Source organism: Platichthys flesus, chromosome 9 (genome assembly GCF_949316205.1).
Source record: "Platichthys flesus chromosome 9, fPlaFle2.1, whole genome shotgun sequence".
In the NCBI taxonomy this organism is placed as follows: domain Eukaryota; kingdom Metazoa; phylum Chordata; class Actinopteri; order Pleuronectiformes; family Pleuronectidae; genus Platichthys; species Platichthys flesus.
Window position 1 is genome coordinate 25,658,089 of NC_084953.1, and position 19,984 is coordinate 25,678,072.

General features: G+C 40.6%; 1 protein-coding gene across 3 annotated transcripts in view; it reads right to left on the reverse strand.

The window, feature by feature from the left end:
* nfic (nuclear factor I/C) overlaps positions 1 to 9,976 on the reverse strand; it is a 44,699-nt gene extending 34,723 nt beyond the window's left edge. For 2 of the 3 annotated variants that reach the window (XM_062394716.1, XM_062394717.1), the window contains exon 1: positions 6,583 to 7,020. In XM_062394716.1, the coding sequence (XP_062250700.1) occupies positions 6,583 to 6,612 (30 nt within the window). In that variant the 5' untranslated portion in view covers positions 6,613 to 7,020. Of the gene's footprint in view, positions 1 to 6,582; positions 7,021 to 9,790 lie in introns of those variants that run through there. The other variant, XM_062394718.1, reaches the window with a different exon arrangement.
* Positions 9,977 to 19,984: the final 10,008 nt, after the last annotated feature.

Sequence of the window (19,984 nt, forward strand, 5' to 3'; positions counted from 1 at the left end):
TGTATGTTAGCATAGCGGTGCAGCGGTTCAAACTTGGGTCTTTCAGTGTGGAAGTTGCATAATTTTCTTCTGAATTCCTCCCACCGTCCAATGACCTGATGGTTTTAAGTTTAGTTGACGACTCGAAGTTGGAGACTAGAGACTTATATATGTTTCCATTATTCTAATTCAAATTGAATGTGTAGAAGAACAACGCCTAAACAAAAAGACAGTGTGTAACTTTCTAAATACTTACAGTACAACTTTAACAGTTTCTTCAGAGTGAAATGTGTACAAGGCGACTTCTCTTTCCACATGGAAAGATTGAATCTACTAAACACTAACTATAAGGATGAAAATGGGGACCAACTTTCTTTAAAGACAAACATGTTGTTATTATTGAAGGCAGTTGTTTTGGGGTGTTATGACAAGGATTCTCCCTCCCTTTTTTTTGCCTTGTGTTTTCCCTTCCCACATTGTTTCTTGTCTGTCTCTTTCCCTGTGTGTGTCTACCTGGAGCTGGGCAGGGCTTCCTGCTGACTAACTGTGAGCTGAGCTTCATCTCCTTGTCACCTCTCCTCAGTCTATAACACACCAGACCATCTCTCCTCGCCAGATCGTCCTACCACCAGTGTGGGAACACATCTAGGCTTCGTGATTCAACATACATCTTCTATTGAGTTTTTTGTGCCTTGCTTTGCTGCCTACTTATCCATTGCTTCTTTTGTTGCCACAGAACAAGCTACTCAGCGTCATCCTGTTTTTTTTAACTTCATGTGCTCCACCAGCTCAACTCTGATCACCAACAGCGTGCCTTCCGTCTTGTCTCCACTACCTGTCCCACCCCACTCTTATTCCATCCAATTTAGCGATAAACATTTTTACAACCACATATCTACTGTGTTTTTGTTCTGCACTTTTCGGCCAGAAGAAAGTTATAACATTAGGGGGCAAAATTCCGAAATGGAAAAGTATAGTCTCAGACCTTTTTACCCCATAATTAATATTTACTGAGGTCTATGATTTCCAGTTGAGAGGTTTTCCTGGTAATGTTTAGCGACTCAAGCAAATATTGGTTTTACTCTTTTGGAAGATTTTATTAGATTCTACGGCCAAAGTCAAAAGAAGGTTTTCCCGTTACAGACTCCCAAAAGGAATGAAACGGTTAAAAGGCTAGGGATGTGTCTTGATGACAGTATACTGAATTGCCATACACTCAATCACACACACATTCACACAGTGTGTCTCTGGGTAACAATATCTGCACACCACACTCTGCATTGTGAGCAAATGTCTAACCCTAACCCTATGTGTATGCAAGTCTCATTGTACATTGTCTATTGTGAGCAATGTGAGCACCTTAATCGCAATCTATCATAGCTTGAATGTCACAGTCTATCACAAAGTAAATCTCCAAATAGTTTCATAAAGAGTGAGTTCAGTAACACTCCCCCTTCAACACATCTGAATCCAGTAGAGAATCTTTGAGACTTGGGTAGAACGGGAGATTATTCTGTGGTTCAGGGCAATATGTCAATGCGTCATCTCACAACATTGGGCAGCTGTGGATCAGAAGATAGCATGGGTCGTCCACCAACCAGTGTATCGGCCGTTTGTTGAAGTCTCCCCTGTGACAAAATATCCTTGGACAACAAGAAACTAAACCCCAAATTGTCCAAATACAGTGATAGGGAAAGTGCTATGAATGAGAACTGAAAAACACTGTATTGGAAAACCCTTTGAATGGTGGTCAAGACTAGAAAAGCTCTATATAAATGCAGATCATTTACCACTCACATCTGTAGAGAGACAAACAGCATGTGGGCATGTTTGCATTAAGCACACCAAAGATCCCTGTGCTGCTTGATTAAGGAACAAGTCTAAGTCTACACCTAGTATATGTCTGGACCATGTATAGTCATTAGTTATTTTGCCAAATGGAGTATGTAGCTAAAATTATTGTGGACCACACCAGTCAACATACATCATGCATCGTATTTGCTTTCTACCTCATAAAATGACATGTGTATACTTCATGCCAGATCAGAACCAGGTCTGACAAAGGCATTATTTAGGTTTACATTTTAGTACAAAGAAGGCCCAAATACAAGCTCCTTGCTACAGCTAGAATCAAACAACCAACCTTCGCACAAAGGTTACAAGAGAGTTAGTGCCCTGGAGGATGAAGTGGAGAGTGGTCCAGTTTGATAGGACAGGTAACCTAATAAGTGTCCTTTTGCTGGGCATTGGCACATAGTGATCAGTCATGGACAGATGGTTTAAATACAGCATTGTTTTTGTCAATCACTCAATCAAAGTTTATTTGTATAGCCCATATTCACAAATCACAAGTTGTCTCATAGGGATTTAACATGGTTTGACATCCTCTTCCCTTAACCTTCAACAAGAGTAAGGATAAAACTTTTAACAGGGTAAAAAGAAGGTAGAACCTCAGAGACAGCCACATGTGAGGGATCCCTCTACCATGACGGACAGAAGTGCAATATATGTTAGGTGTAATGTCAATGAATTGATGGATTATTGTCAGTAATGGTCGAGTATCTGAGGAAAAATATTATATATTAATTTTAAGGTGGATGTATGAGACACAGGATTGTATGTCCTTATATAAACTGATCCCCCCAGTATAACTTGGAACAGTATAACCTACATGCAAAACTGATAACAGCATCAATTTGAAAAAGGCCAGAAGATGTGGGTGAGAAGAGTGAAAAGCTGCTTGATTATGGAAAAAATCCTAATCACGATTATTTTGGACAATATCAAAATCACGATTATTCAAACGATTATTAATAAGTGCCCTTATTCTGAAGTCTATGCTTAATTTTTTTTAATCACTTCCGGTTCCGGTAAACATCGAGGACGGCTGCGTGTCTTATTCCTCCGTAAAACCAGAATATCGGTGCCCGGTTATTATAACCCTTAATGATGGCAACCCTAACACTCTTTGACCGACTGACCGGACGCGGACAAATGCGGGTCCGATCTGAACAGCCAGGCGGGAGCGCGCTTGAGAATAGCGGTGCGCGGCGCGGCCGCTACATGTTGTGCTGCTGCTTTTCCACTCGCGCAGTTTTTTTCAACGCCTGTCACCACACACACAACCCGCCTCCTTCACTTTACAGCTGCTTGAGCGTGAGTGCCAGTCAGCTGCGCCGCTGAATGCTTTGGGGGAAGGACTGAATTGCGCATGCGCTTCTCTTTCGAAAAAAATGCCTAATAATCGCTTCAACTCGATTACAGTAGTTTGGCGATCGTTTGACCCCATAAATGAATCACGATTAAATTTCGATAAATCGAGCAGCCCTAGTAAAAACATATTTTCCCCGGACAAAAACCGTAATACTGTTCTACGATTTCTCTCAGTGAATAAATAAACTCCTGTCAAAGTTTTACTCTGTTCATTGTGTTTCATCTAATTTTTACCTCCAACAAGGTTGTGCACAGAGAGAGTGGAGAGAGAGAAACAAAGATAGAGGCAAGCCATAAACTGTGGTTTTTGCAACACAAAGTCATTGAAAGAGGAACTGGATTAACATCTTAACACAATATTAATTAATTTCAATTATTTATTTTTAAAATATTACAATTATCAGCTCACCAGCGGACACAAACACAATGCTCCTACAGTTTCAGTCTTTCTCAGCAACTCGTCAGTAAAGATACAGCGGAAAAATTCAGCCTGTAGTAAAACGTTCTGTCTTACTGTTTACAGAGGCCATCGTTCAACTGAGTATTGCTGGGGCATAAATCCCTAATTCTAAACCAATATTTCCTGTTGCCCCTCCTTCATATTAAAGTAATCCACCTTCATACACTGGGTGGCACTAACACACAAAAAAATAACACTGGGTGTTTTAGTAGGCTAAAAACTGTTTAATGATGACAGGGAGAAAAAAGACTGGTTAATAGTTTGATGGAAAACAAATTACACTGTGTGTGCTGCAGCACAAGGACAGAGTCCGCTCAGCACAGGTATCCTAGTCTTTTGAAAAGTTTCTACTTTATACCTTGTGCGCTTCAGTGTTTCCTTTATTAAAATGTCTTTCCTCGTAAATAGACTGCCCGAATTGATTTTGCTTTTGTTCAACATCAGCAGAACCGAGCAGTATATTGTGTTGATCTCCCCTCAGACTACAGCAGCAAAGTAAGCTGAATGCTGAGTGGCATTGGGAGGGCTAGAAGAGTGCGCTGTTAAAACGTGACCCCAGTGGAGTAGAGGCCATAGAAAATGATTCCACATAGAGCTGTCACAATAGAAGATGTGTTTAGTGTTTGTTTTGTGTCTTTTTTCTTTACAAAAATGCTTACAAAGTAATAATAATATAAATGCATAATAATAGTAAACCTACTCTGTTGACGTAAACGTCTAGATGACACTCAAAGCACTTCACAGTACAGCTTTTTTTGGCATTCACCCATTCACACATACATTCTATTGGCAGCACTTTTTCTATGAGAATGGCACTGCCGTCGGGGGTAATTCGGGATTAAGTATCTTGCCCAAGTACTCCTCTCAACCACACCCATCCAGAACCAGAGAGCACCATGTCACAGCAAAAAGTAACAGAGGGAAAGTCACCACTTAAAAAACAAGAAGTTTATAACAGATGAACTTTAAGGCCAGTATTTGAATGTGCCTGTTAAGCATGGGACTAAAACACAACCTAAACAACATCTGTTCACGTATGGCTATGAGAAATTATATTTGAATAACAATATCTAGGTCACTTGATGCAGGAACTATGAAAATCCTGATGTTGTCAACATAACATTCACACTCAAACGCAGGTCACTATCTTTGGGTTAAACCTTCCTTACCTCCCCTTGTCTACTTTCACTGCAAAGGGCAAATGCCTTTCTTCAACTGAGAATGATTGATAAAGCCAATAGCTTCTAATAGTGCATGCTAAAACCTGCAGAAGACTGTCATCAGCTTCATGGAATAGTTGAAAAAAGTGTATTTTATGAGAAAGAAAAGTACTCGACTGATAGCAATGGACTTTGAATGCCAATATCTACAACGTGATAAACCTTTGTGAAAAACCCTTTAAATTTTTTGATTAAGGGATCCTTACCAACTAAAAGAATAGAAATCCTCGAGGAATGGACGGACAAGCAAACTTCAAGATCGCTTCCCAGGTAGGAAGTCACCAATCTTTAGCTTTCTTCACTAAATCTGAGTGAATTACACATTCTGTGCAACTTTTGTTATTTGTCAAATGAACTGAATGGTTAATTTATCGAAAATCGAAACAAACTTTATGGTGTAGCATAAATCCACAGTGCACATACAAATCTGGGGATCTGTTGGTACAGCCAGATGTTTAATAATGTGTTATCATAGCATAGACCAACATTTTTATCCTCTGACCTTCAAATAAAAGTTACAGTGATTTGTTACAACATTATCCCTAAAGTTGGTTGTAGAATTATAGATAAAATATACTTTTTACTATTACTGTTACATTTTATTTGATTTCTGGAAATCATCTTGAGAACCGAACACTACGCATTGCTTGGGAACAACTGGTAGTAATGAAGATGCGGCTGTGGCAACAGTAACTACTAATAAACTTTGTAGCAAAAATAATTATTAATTAAAGCTGTGCTAAATATGGCTACCACTGTAGCACTACTCAAACAGAGCTAAGAGCAGTAGTAGCTGACATAGTGACAGTAGCACAGGTTAGGGTAATAACGATAGTAATAACAGGGGCTTGCAGAATCCGAATAGGTTTTGAAATAGTAATGCTAAAAGCAGAATGTATAAGGAGATTTTGCAGTACCAGCATATCATCAGCAGTGTATTGAATTGCAGTTTAAGTAATCTTTTTCAGATTAAGTTCCGGGAAACCAGAATATTTGAATGTGGTGACATTTTTTTGCATGATAGTGGTCAACTTTAAGCACAAGGAATGCTGACAGTAATACACATGAACAGCTTTATATTAGAATAATGGCAGTGGCAATCAAAAACCAGCACCAGCTGAAAAGGGATCCTCAGTCTGTACTCCAACTCGCCTCACATGTCAGATACTAAAGAGCTGTCCCACTTTCTTTGATCTACACTCTATAGATTTAGATCTGCAATGGGCACAAATAGTTGTGTTTGTTCAAACTTTCTCTGATGTGAAGAGACGCTGAGGAACCATCTTTCCCAACACATGTTATGTGCTAACATACTGCAGAGAGGATACGTACAACACAGGTTCTTTCAAGCACTCCTTTCAGCATGTTGCAGCTAACTGCACACATGTTAATTAAAGTCCCAGTTCAACAGGCCTGGTGCAGCTGGTATAACTCAGCTCTCCACCCCTTGTCTACCTGTTCCACATTTTCATCCATGTTTCATATTACTGCCTGCCCTGCTCTGCACAATGGCACCAGCATGAGCTCTTACTTATTGTAGATGATAAGATAAAACATAGGTCGTCAAATACTTTTCTTTCACTATGGAATCAACACAGTGTCATTGATAATTACTTAAGGAGGCAACATGATGGCTTCATTTCGCTGCAGGCAGGACTCTCCTCTGACAGAGCGAATGTAACAACAGAAGCACAGACTTAGCAGTTTTACCTGAGAGAGGGAGAGGGGAGAAAACATCATTTTGATGAGGCGGAGCAGAGTCAGACCAGGATCCGCGCTAACATAAATATCCCTGGGCTGAACACCTTCATTTCCATCGCGTCTTCATTTATTTTTATTAGTGCGGATTTCTACATGCTCTTCCCCCGCTCATTCACTTCGGCATGCTACCTCCGGGTTTGAGAAAATGCTGCATTTCCTGGGCTGTAACTCAAGAGTTTTTTTTAAGAATCTAGCGAGGAGCGGGCTCCGGTCGCCTCGGATGGCTCCGCCGCGTTAACTCCAGAAATGATGACACGCCAGAAAAGTTGAGGCCCCGTAAAAATGCCTCGCGGGGAGAAAAACAGAGATAAAGTTCCGAATAATCATTCTTAGGAGAATATGGCCGGAGGTGTAACGGAGCAAGGGGGCTGTCTCGTCTAGAGAGGCACGGTGATGAGGGGGCGAAGAATAAAAGAGAAAAGTGAAATGACGTTATGAATTCAGCCCATCCCAGACGGAGGGCTTAAAGCCGCAGCAGCTGCTCTGTGCTCTGTCTCTGCACAGCGGGCTCACAACACACTCTACAGGTCAGCTCAGGACCAGTTCACAGCCGGCAAACTGCTGTCAACACACACTGACCAGCCTCTTCAGCTACTCACACTGGGTTCACACGAGCAACCCTCAACCTCCAAACACACAGCACCCATACAACATGCATACAGTGCGCACAGTACACATACAACGTGCAGACAGTGCGGACAGTACACACAGTACACATACACTATACATACAGAGCACACAGTACACATAGTGTACATACAATGTTCACAAAATATACTGTAATCACACTATGCATACAGTATACATAGTGTACACGGCACATAGATTACACACAATATTCAGGCAATGTACATACATTATACCTACTGTAAACACAGTATGCGTACACACACACAGTACACACCAGTCATACACACAGTACATACAGTAAGCTATACAGTATATATTCACTGTGCTCAATTGTGTGCTTCTACTTATAAAGCTCCACACACTTCTATAATTTAATGCATTGTCTTAAATCAAACTACTCATCAGTATGTGAAATATTTTTAACATTAGTTCACAAATAAGCTGACTAAAGTTAGCAAGACTTGGAGAAACTACAACACAAACAAGTTACTTAAAGATGCAGGCCATCTTTAATAATATCCAATAAAAATCCAATAATACAGCTGCATTCATAAAACTCATGTTGCTCTTTTTTCTTCCCTGCATGCTGAAGATTATAGATATTTTAAGTACATTTAGCTAATAATACAAAAATAGAATGATACAAAAGTGGACGATACCGTTACATTTACATTATATGATTTAAATTGTATATTACATTTTACAATATAAAGTAGCCTACACTATGTAATGTACTATAAACTGAACTAATATGTCACTAATGTAAACATTTTCAATAAGGATATAACCACTAACAGGGGCTGTGTGGTCAATAAGTAACTCTTTCAGCAGTATGAACTGAATTCTCCGGTAATAAATTATATCATTACTGATCCATCTTTCAACAGTACATATGGAGAGCTTTAAAGCTGGTGCTAGTGAGATTTGATCTGCTTTAGACTGTTGGATAGTCAAATTGATTTGACAACCCTTTTTTAAACCATGTGGCTGAATACATAGTTTATTAACTCACCACTGGATATAATTGTACTACTGGCTGTATTATGGAAAAGTTAGGACCATTTACTTAAATTTTGTTCTGTCTTTTATCTCCCTACTTTCATCAGGAAAGACATATATGATCCTTGAGCTGAAGCAGCCTAAGTAAATAAATACTTTAACATCATCTAACGTAAATCAATGTGATTCTATTTAGCTTTGTAGTTGTTGTCCAAGGGGATTTAGCCAGAGCAAGAATAGGTAAATAAAGTCCATACAGTCTCAGATCTAGTCTGTATAACCTCTTGTAGCTGGTGGAGATGAAGGTAGGGCTCATATTTGATTTCTTTCATCTCAATTGTGGAATATGTGCTGTTGTCAAGTGGCTCGCTTCCCAACATGAGCTCAGATGTTCCGCTGCGGGTACGGGAGGTCCCTGCCTCCGCGGCTCTCTGCCCCAGCTGCATGCCGGGACAGGAGGCCCTCTGTCGGCCTGTCCTTCTAACTCGGCCTGCTGGCTTTAACTGCGGCCATTTTCTGCTGACTAACACACTCACAGGCCGGGAAGAGGAGGCTGAACTTCAAGTTTGCCTCGCGCCGTCCCGCGTGACGAACGGGAGCGGAGCAGCTGGGCCCGCCGCTGCACGAGCCTTCACGAAATCCCTCAACTCCACAACTTTCACACACACGCACGCACACACACAAACACACACTCATGCACACAGGCCAATACATATAATACATATTGTTCGCTTATTCACGCACCACCAAGGGCCGGACAGCACATTTACCGGTGGGATAGAGGCTGTTTAACGCCAATACGTCCCGTTGTCCGCAACGGAGACAACGATGCTCCAAACCTCAGCATAATGTACAACAGACTGACTCCATTTGCCTCATGACTCTCACGCAAGCGTCACCTGCTCTGTGACATGAAAGCCTATCACGTGAGTTGGTCTTCAGGAAAAATTCGGCGCATGTCTGCTTTTCCAAATGACCGTAATGTCAACAGAACGTCAGGTTTAGTGGTGGTTCCAGGCTGCTGACTTCCGCCCTGTGCTGTGTGTGAGGAAACACACCGATGGGCAGAGCGGTAGATCCGATTCAGAAAGTTCTGGTTTTCTGTGAGTGCGGGCTGTTTGGTGAGTCAGTGCCAAAGCCGAATTCAAACATGGACCTGACACTTCGCCGCTGTTCCCTAGTCGAGCTGTGGCCGGCGCATGTTTATGCAGGTGTGCAGGGTGAAATTTAACTTGGAAGATTTTGGAATGGAATTCAGCGACAGAGTCTCCCCCAAAGGGCAACGTCGCGTATGGGACTATAATTTGAATTCGGACGCTTCCACAAACTAATAGACGCTGAACACAGACTCGCTGACATTTCGAGGGATGGAGCCACCTCCACGTTTTGCTCCACCTTGAGCTGCGTAGCTAATGGCATTCAACTCCTCGCATTGCGTCTTTTTTTTATTTCAATGTTTAGTAAAACGCGAAGTAGCACACCATCAGGAAGAGCGCTCCGCTACATTGCAGCAGGTTGGCTGTCCTACCATTTCCAAGCCGAGCCGCCGCCGCTGCCACCGCCGCTGGAGCTGAACTCAACGCCTGCCCATCCCGCTCTGCCGGTCCTTGTCATTCCGGAGGGTTTCCATTTCGGCCATGGTGCGCGTGCCAGCTAGAGTAAATCCGCGGTGCTCGAGACCAGGAGCGTCCCGCGTCAAGCTTCGGGCTCTTACGCCCACCCCCACACCTCACATCAACCCCCCCCCCCCCCCCCCTTAGGAGGCTGCGGCAGAACAGAGCGTGGCTACATTCACCCTCCACCTCTCTGCTCATTTTTACTGTTGGAATCCCTCTCTCCTTCCATCCCCTCATGTATGTTCTTACTTTTTTCTCTCTCACTCTTCTCCTCACACTCATCTTCCCTAACTTTTTGTGATGCTCTGGTTTCTTATTTTAAACAATAAAACAGTGGCAATGGGCCCCTCCCAGTTGACCTGTAGTCAGGATTTCACTAGTCTGTTTCATCTTAATTGTATGAATTGTGGTTTTTCTTTACCCTAGAATGGAGCTTGTTAGAGTTAACTACTTTGTATTTACACAGGGACCTCTCTACGGAGGCCACCATAGTTTTTAAAGTAGTCCAAACTGGTCAAACTAAACACCTTTTGAGCTTTTATGACAACTGAAGTTTACCACATGTTCTCTTTCATGTTTGGAAGGGGAGGGTGAGGTGAGGGTGTTCAGCTACAACGTGCCACTATAAACTGAACCATCAAGGTGTCAGGTTGTGATGCAGCGTCCAGCTGGGTTCGACCCTGACCCATATTCACCTTCCTTTCAAGTCCTTTACATTACATTACATTACATTACATTTCATTTAGCTGACGCTTTTATCCAAAGCGACTTACAATAAGTGCATTCAAACCCGAGGGTACATACCAAGGACGACAAGAATCAAGAAAATACAATTTCTTCAAATAAGGCAAAACTACAAAGTGCTATAAGTAAGTGCCATTTAAGTGCTAGTAAAGTGTTAGTTTCAAAAAGTTGTTAGTGTTTTTTTTTTTTTTTTTTTTTATTTATTCAAGGTAAAGTCGGAAGAGGTATGTTTTTAGTTTTCGGCGGAAGATGTGTAGACTTTCTGATGTCCGGATGTCAATGGGGAGCTCATTCCACCATTTAGCCTTCACTGCTGTGTTTTTCTTATGGAAATAAGTTTATTAAAGCATGGGTTGCTGTGGTTACTCACTGATAGACTAATATACTCAGAAGGGAATGTGGAGTCCTTGCTTCTCTTTGGGAGCAGTGCCATGATTAAAGCTGATCATTTTATTGACATCCATCCACACAGGAAAGTAATCACGCCTTCTGGGCTTTTGTGTTGTTGGAGGGGCAAGCAGAATATTGAAAAAGTAACATTCAGCAGCAAGGCAAGAGTTAGTCTGTGGCTCGCCACTTTCTTCCCATAGCTATGAAGTGGCGATGGCCCTGAGAAATGAAAAGTTATTTGCAGAGACAGAATCATTCCACCCATCCTAGGGCAGCTGGGTTGGGAGGGAATACTGACTTGCTTCATCTCAACCTTGAATTGATAAAAAACAGGATGTGTGTGATTAAACTTATCCATTGTATCAGTCTCATGCTTACACCACCTAGCCCTTTTCAGGGCTTTCACCCACATCCCACGGTCTTCATCATGTTATCAACTATACAGAAACAGCTCACGGTTTTATGAGCCTCCTATTCTTAATCACATTTGGGTTAGGGTTATAGTTAATTACACCTCATGTTTGAATGAATTTGCATGCAAAATATCCTCTGGATTATTTTTAGTTAGTGATTTATGCAAATGTATTGTGTATCATTGAAATCCACTGTCTGTAGATGTAGGGTGTTTTTCTATAGGCAGATAATGAGTATAGAGCAAATCAACTAAAGCCATGGTCCAGAGGACTGCTCAAAAGTGTGCATAGTCAGATAACTTCAGGCATAATCCTTGCTTTTCATTGTGAAGAAAGAGGGTCTCTTTACAGTGTACACCTTCTTCAGAACAGGCTAACTTCATAGGATCAGATCAAAACCTGTCATTAGTCTGACTACCGACCAATCAGGTCATCATTTCACAGGATCCTGACATGGACAAAATAGTATACAGTAAAGTTTAAACTATAAAGAACAGCAGATATCTTTATAGATGAGTGGAATAATTTAGTTGTTCCAGACTTAATATGTATCCACTCTGTTTTATAACAGCTTATAAAGCGTAAGGAGAGTTTATCACAACTAATTAAAGACATCACAACTATTGTAATGTCTTTGATGTCGACAGTGTTGATGTTTTTATTCTATTACGATGTCACTGCAGCTATAGAGCAACATAAGAGGTATAAAAACTAAAGCCTCTGATGCCTTTAGAAAAAAACGTGATACATACCCCTGGCTTTTCAGTGAGGACAGAGAGCAACACACAACAATTACTTTGTTCAGTTTTTTCAGCAGCTACAAATTGATATTCCTTCACTTTTTTTATCTGCAAAACACTTTCGTAATAGGTTCATCATTATCTGACAAAATGCAATAATTCTTGTATTTATTTACAGTATGTATTTAGTATGACTAAATGAACACAAAGTAATGTGGGACATCGGGTAATGTGAGACACCCCCTGTATCTAGGGAACGGAACACATTTGTGGTCATGTGACCATTACGTTTTCAAGACCCTATAAGAGCAGTGGCAGAGCAGCAATGAGGAGTGGTGTCTGTCAGGGGAACACAGGTGACATAATGGCACACTAACAAGAATCAGTGTAGGACACCAGGACAACAGCAGCATCAATATGACTTTTGTGCCAAAGTTTGGTTATGATCACACCTGCAACACCAGTCCTATCAACCTGAGCAGAACCTGTACCTACACCAGCGTAACTATTATGGTAGCCATGGTAACCTTATAGCACCATCAGCATGTTTATATGTCGTTGTAAGAAGGTTTCCATGTTGGCATTTGCACTTAACTGAAAGCAATGCAGTGCACATGTGTGTCTAAGCTTTCTCTGAGTGGAAGTGTTTCACCATCTGAAATCACACAGCCCTGTTTTTCTTTGCGTTGAAGAAACCTTCTCAGTAGAATGCAGCCCACAAATTATAGTGTAATTATCAAGGTCATATTTAGTACGTATATCAATAAAATAATTATCGGGTGGCTTAGATAAATATTTAAGTAGAGTAGAAGACGACGGATGGTTTGCGAATAAGTGTTTGAGAAGGACTTTGGTATAAATTACACTGTTGGTGTTTTTCTAACTAATGAGTATTTGATAATAAATACAGTTTGTAAGGCAGGACAGATGGGAAAAATAAAGACATTGTGTTGATAGTGCAGTAAAATTTGTAGGTATTTGAAATTATTTTGAATAAATGTTATGCATTTAATGGCATTCTTTATAAATATTTGTATCATCTATTGGACAAATGTTGTTTTAAAGGACTTATTATTTTTTATGTAGGGCATATGTGAACCTATGCACAGGTCAAACTATTTAAATATAAAAACATTTACTCATACTCAGAAATACATTTTATTCAGGATTCAATGAACTAGAATCATATTAAGAATGATTTGGGAAAAATTTGTCATAATTTTTTAAGAAATGCATGCGTAAGCCCTTTTAGTTTTTAATGACAGTAGTTTTAATGATTGAAAATGTGGTAGAAATCTCCCTTGTTACAGTTTAAATCTGGATTACATTGGCTGTAAAGGAAGCAGGCCCTTGCTCTTCTCTAATCTTAAAGGCAGCTGTAAAGCTTCAGAAAACAACAGTTCCAAAAAAAAGAAAACGCATCATAGCTACTAAGATACTTGATTTAACATTGTCACCCAAAGAAGTGTTACTTGATATTTTTTACGTATTGCTCTAAAATCATTGCATTCTTTGTATGAGGATGTTTGATATATTTTTGCCATGGTGCATAGGAACTGCACATCAGACTCAAAGATGGCAGCCACTCATGAATGAAATTGCTTGCCTGGCACAAATATAATTATCTCACTTTCACTAATGGCCTCTGCGCAGTGAGCTCCCTGTCCTTGGAAACAAACCTAGAAGCAAGAAAGGGAAACCTTTTTACCTCAAGTACGGTGTGAGCAACTTTCCTTCAAGTGACTGATCGCTATCCTCAAGTCCAGTATCTCTTTCCGATGGTACACATAGAGTCAAGTGTAGGGTAGTCTCTACCCTGCAAGCAGAGGAGGCCGGAGTCTATCACTATCACTCTGTCACTAACTTATCACTGGCTTCCTCCTGATCCACACAATAAATTCAAGTGAATGCGAGTAAAATGGCACTGAAGAAAGTAAAACAAATAAAACAATGGGATCATGAGTGACTATCTGGGTTGTAAGTTTAGAGTCCACATGTGCAAAGGTGGCTGTCTATATATTTATCATGCTTTATTAATAAATATCGCTTAATATTACAGAGGTGGAGATTGTTTGTGACTCCACACCACATCAAATTAATCTAATTTATGGCCATTGGCCACCTCCACCAATCCAGGCCAGCAGATGGCAGCAATGCAACAAACAAAGGAGTAATCACTTGATACGCAGCATGGCAGGCCAAATTTTAGGCTGCTATCATTTTCAAATGCACTACTGTATATTGCTATTGCTGTAGCAGAAAATGACAACCAAGTTATATAGACAATATTTGAATAAATGTACACTCATTGCATTTTTATGAGTTCAATCATCTAATTATCCAAGTTGTTGCTTAGTGCATAGACAAAGTAATATGTAAGAAGCCTCTGCTTGGGTCCTAAAAGTTCAGTATGTTTGGAGTTTAAAGCAGAGGAGTTTCAGTATTGTTGTATTTTGTGTATGTGTCTGTGTGTGTGTGTGTGTGTGTGTGTGTGTTTGTGTGTGTGCTCTTGTACAGATATCTTTGAGCCTAGAACCTATTGGGAAAATTTTTGGAAATGGTTTCCGGTCCTCACCTTCTGTCACACCTTTAATGGGCTAAGGCTTGGTTTAGTGTTCGGGTCACAATTAGGCTTAGGTTAGGGTTAGGGTTTTAGTTAGGATGGTTAAGGTGAGGGTAAGGAGCCAGGGAATGCATTATACCAACGGGTGTCTTCACTAAGGTAAAGGTAAAAACGCGTGTGTGTTTGTGTGCGTGTGTGTGTGTGTGTGTGTGTGTGTGTGTGTGTGTGTGTGTGTTTGTGTGTGTGTGTGTGTCTGTGTGTGTGTGTGTGTGTGTGTGTGTGCGGTGTGATGAAGGAGACAGGAGAGTCTTTTGCATTTCTGCTGTGGCACTGGTTATATTTACATTTTCCTTTGTTATGTTTATAGTGAGTTATTACAGATTTTAGCAGGTTGATTGTGCATGACAGGGTGGGATGTGCACCAACAATCTTTATCAGTAAAGGAGAGCTTTACTAAATGTCTGTGGGTTATACCAATAATTGGTTTATGATTTTATGGTCATCAATATGTCATCAATATTACAATATGCTTGATTATTAAAATAAGTAATATATAATAATAAATATGGAACGTTTCATGATTAAAAAAACAAAAGCATTAAGCGTTTATTTTACCTGTTCTGTTAATTAGTAATCCCATCTGAAAACATAGAGAGAACATATATATATAGATATCTATATATCTATATAAACATATACACAAACATATTTAATATGAATTTTGTTTCTGACTCAAATCAAATAGTAAAATATGATACTTTAAGGCCTCTTAATTACTCGTTCATAGATAAATCAATTTACTATTTATAACATTTGGGATTTCAAAATGTATGTTGAATGAAAAGCAGCTGTGTTATATTTAATCTCCTTTCAAGATGAAAAGGGTAATCATACATTTTCTTATGTAGCTCCAACCTTCCACACCATTATGTGTGTGTGTGTGTGTGTGTGTGTGTGTGTGTGTGTGTGTGTGTGTGTGTGTGTGTGTGTGTGTGTGTGTGTGTGTGTGTGTGTGTGTGAGTGCTTGTGCGTGTGTGTGTGTGTGTCCTAGAACAAAAGAGCAGTTGCTGACTCAGCCTCCTTCAATCTGCATAGCAACTCTCCCTGGAGGTCTGCATGTTCACTCACACACAGGCACACATACACACACACACACACAGACACACACACACTCTGTGCCTGGAGCTCTTCTTACATACTGAAGTTAGTGGCTGCAGTGCTGTGAATAAGAATAATAGTAACAAAAAGCAGGAAAGAAAGCTAATCTTTGCCCCTGACTCCATGACTTTATAAAGTCATGGAAAAACAGCAGACAGAATAGGATGTTTCAGCAGCAGAGTTTCAGGCGCTGCTCGATTGCAGGTCGAACGGGAACAGGTGGGGAGCCAGGGAAATATAACAGATGTATCATGTTAAAATTGTCTGACCACTGTGTAGAGTTGTCTGAACTGCACTGAGGTACTAACACAACATGGGCCTCTCAGCAATGTCCTTTGAATGGTTCTTTAAGTTCCTACTTAAATGTAGATAGATAGATTACTAGGTAGAAAGAATAAAAACAGAAACACAAGATAAATAGGTAGATAAGGTGCAGTGGCAAGATGATGGTTATAGTACTGATGATATGATGGTAATGTTATTGTTAGACAGTATATAAAAATAGTACAGTATATATAGTATATAATATAATATAACATATTATATATTTATATATGATAGTAATTATACCAATATAATAGAAGTATATAGTAGTAATGGCAGCAACAGTATATATAATAATAATAGTAAATATAATAATAATAATAATAACATGTACACATGTATAAATATGTGTATATAGACTTATATATACAAAGAATATACAAAGAGTATGATATAATAGGATATGATATAAAGTAGAGGTATAAATATAAGTATTTGACTATACAATAGATAATATAATATACTATGAGTGTAAGAATATGTAGACAGAGTGTGCAAAAGACAATATTATTGTATAAAATGATATAAAGTATCAATATGGTTTATATTAACACATATCACATATGATGTGGAGTAAGTGTTCCAGTATATGGAGCGGAGTGTTGTACAGGGTACAAGCTGCTGAAGCTGCTCCTTAGCTTGTCCAGTGTTTTGTGGAGCTTTTGACCTGAACTACTGCAATGCCCTCCTATGGGACCTCCCTTCAAGCACAGCGAAACTCTTACAGATGGTCTGGAGCGTGGTAGCACGTCTGATCTTCAGTCATCCTAAGGGAACAAATGTCACTCCACTGCTCACTGACCATTGGCTGCAAGAATCAAATTCAAATCACTAATATTGGCCAAAAAGAGACTTCAAGGTCTGAATTAACCTCCTTCATACAGGTTTACACCCCTCCACAGCCACAGAGTTCTATCAAGGAGCTTCTGTTGCTGTTAATCCCTTCACACAAGACAATCACAGTCAAGAATGTTGTTTGTCGTGTGTCGACAGTGGAACCTGCTTACAAGCCTAACTAGCACTTTTTTTGTTCACCTGATCACCTTTATTTTATCTTATTAAAAAGATTTATCTCTTGTCATTTTACTCTACAGGAATAGAATGGACAAACTCCTTATTTAGTTCTCTCTGTCTTTCTTGGAGAGGAGAGAGATGGAGGGAGGCTGAGCTGTGTCTTTCTAAGCATCCAGAGGACAGATGTTGGAGGAATTACAGTATTTGCCTTAAGACTCATCAACAAGGCTTAAAGAGCTCAGCCACTTTCTGCTGGATCTACACATCGGCACAGTGCTGGTGTTCATGGAGGCTACATCCCTTGCACTTTGCTCTATAGTTCACTGTCTTGTCCAGTAATGGACAGCGAAAGCAATAGAGGGCTGGGTGAGGCACCTGAAAAATGAGGAGTTCACTCTATTTAACATCCAAGCACTCTGCAGAAAGGAGAGGACTTTTAATTATTTGAGTAAAACAAAAGAATTTGAACTGCTACTCTTCCTATACGGAGAACGACATGTCCTGCAGACAGAACATTTTCTTGACGAATCACTTCTTACCCAAAATTGAGTTGTATGTGACTATAATCACTTTTTTGATCAAATTCTGGATTTCGCAAACTACACAGGACCAAAACTGCTCTCCTTAAAATTCCTTCACTGGTTGTCAGTTAAATTTAGAATTTTTTTTTAATCTCAACATGGACTGGCCCCTACTCACATTTTGCAGCTCTTGACTCCCTACAATCCCAGTCACAACCTGAGATCGGCCAGCCTGTCAGGGTGACTGGGCTTTCTCTATCAGGGCTCCGAAGCTCTGGAACTGCCTGCCTGACGAAATTAGGCTCGCAAACTCACTACCTATGTTTAAATCCCTCCTCAAAATTTCTACTGTGTTATTTTAACTCCTTTATTCCTTTTATCTTCCTTTTATTGCAGCCGTATTTTATGTAGTTTCTTAAATGTGACAGCTTCTGACTCTTCTGCCTAGGAGAGTAGGTGTTTAGTTTAGTTTAAAAAGGCATATATTGATGATTTGGCCCTTAAAATGTAACTTAATTGAATACATTTTATCTTAGTTCATGGACATGGATTTTTTGTGAAGCACTTTGTAACCTTGTTTAGTTAATTGCTATACAAATACAGTTATTATTTTTATTATTAATATATTTTTTAAGCTAAACCATTTAAGCATTTTCTGATTCTGTGCCCCATCAACAGGATGAGAATAATTAACAGCGTCCTCAAATAACAAATTACTACAAATTATTTGCCTCCTTTCTGGTGTAGAAATGTTCATGTCAAGTCTTTATGGCTTAGCTTAGGAGGGGCCAGACTGTGGTCATGGTTGAACTGACGTGAACTTCAGTCTCTCCTGTAGCCTGTGACAAACAAGAGTCATTACCCAGACCACCACTAGAGGCCCTTTTTTGGTGAACCTGAGTGTTTTTAATTGTGCGAGTCTGTTACAAGTTTGAGCCCACCCATTATCAAAGCTGGGTTTGGTTTTATGTGGCCTGACAAGACCCTCACAGAGTTCCTTAAGATTCGACAGCTACTGAAAGCAGCCGTCACAAGTTACACACTTGTCCACCAAATACGAATGTGTGTGAGCCACCTTTTAATTCCGGAACTAAGGTTTTAACGAGACTGGACTTTCTTAAAGACCAGGTCTCAGGATCCTGCTCTGCAGAGCTGCAAGCTTTACCCACTGAGGGTAAAGCTGGTTTAAATCGTACTTTTCTGATCGCTCCCAATTCGTGCAAATTAATGATGAGTCATCTATGCGCACCAAAGTAAACCATGGTGTTCCCCAGGGCTCTGTGCTCGGCCCAATTTTATTCTCATTATATATGCTTCCACTAGGAAACATTATCAGGACACACTCGGTAAATTTCCACTGCTATGCGGATGACACCCAGTTATACTTATTAATAAATAGGGGAATAGGGGACTGACATAATTCTCCCTCACGCTCAGTACAGGCACAGTCAGTCTCCTACAAGGGCGATGACGTCGACCCCGGGGCATGCCGGGTGACGTGATGACGTCAGGATCCAGAGGCATGATGGGAATGTGGTGACGTCTGAGACCTGAGGGCATGCTGGGATGTTAAAAGCCATCTTGTTTGTTATTGTTTTTTGATGCTAATAAACGGAGCACAATTTGTGTGTCCAACTTGATGGAAGTTGCCCCTCGTGTTGCATCGCAATTTCCACCCTGGTGACCTTGACGTTCGTTTGTTGACGTGTTTAACGAACGGGACCCGACCATGGCCGTGCACGCTGTGGCCCTCAAACTCCCCGAATTCTGGGAATCTTCAGCGGCGGCGTGGTTTGCCCAGACGGAGGCACAGTTCGCATTGCGGGACATAACAGCTGATACAACGCGGTACTACTACGTTGTGTCAGCTCTGGGAAGCTCAACAGCATCGCGGGTGGTGAGTCTCCTGAAATACCCTCCAGCTACGGACAAGTATGCAGCACTCAAAGCCCACCTGTTGAAGACTTTTGAACTGTCAGACGCTGAGAGAGCCAGCAGGCTGTTCTCCCTCCAAGGACTGGGTGACAGCAAACCGTCAGAGCTCATGGACCGTATGCTGGATCTCTTGGGGGAGCACAGTCCCCATTTTCTTTTCACCCAGCTTTTCCTGCGTCAGCTGCCTTCCCAGGTCAGAGCTGCGTTGGCCAACACCACAATCACCGACTGTCGAGAGCTGGCTGAAGAAGCTGATAAATTTTTTTTGGCAAGTCAAGTGCGCTACAGCATGGCCGCGTTGCTG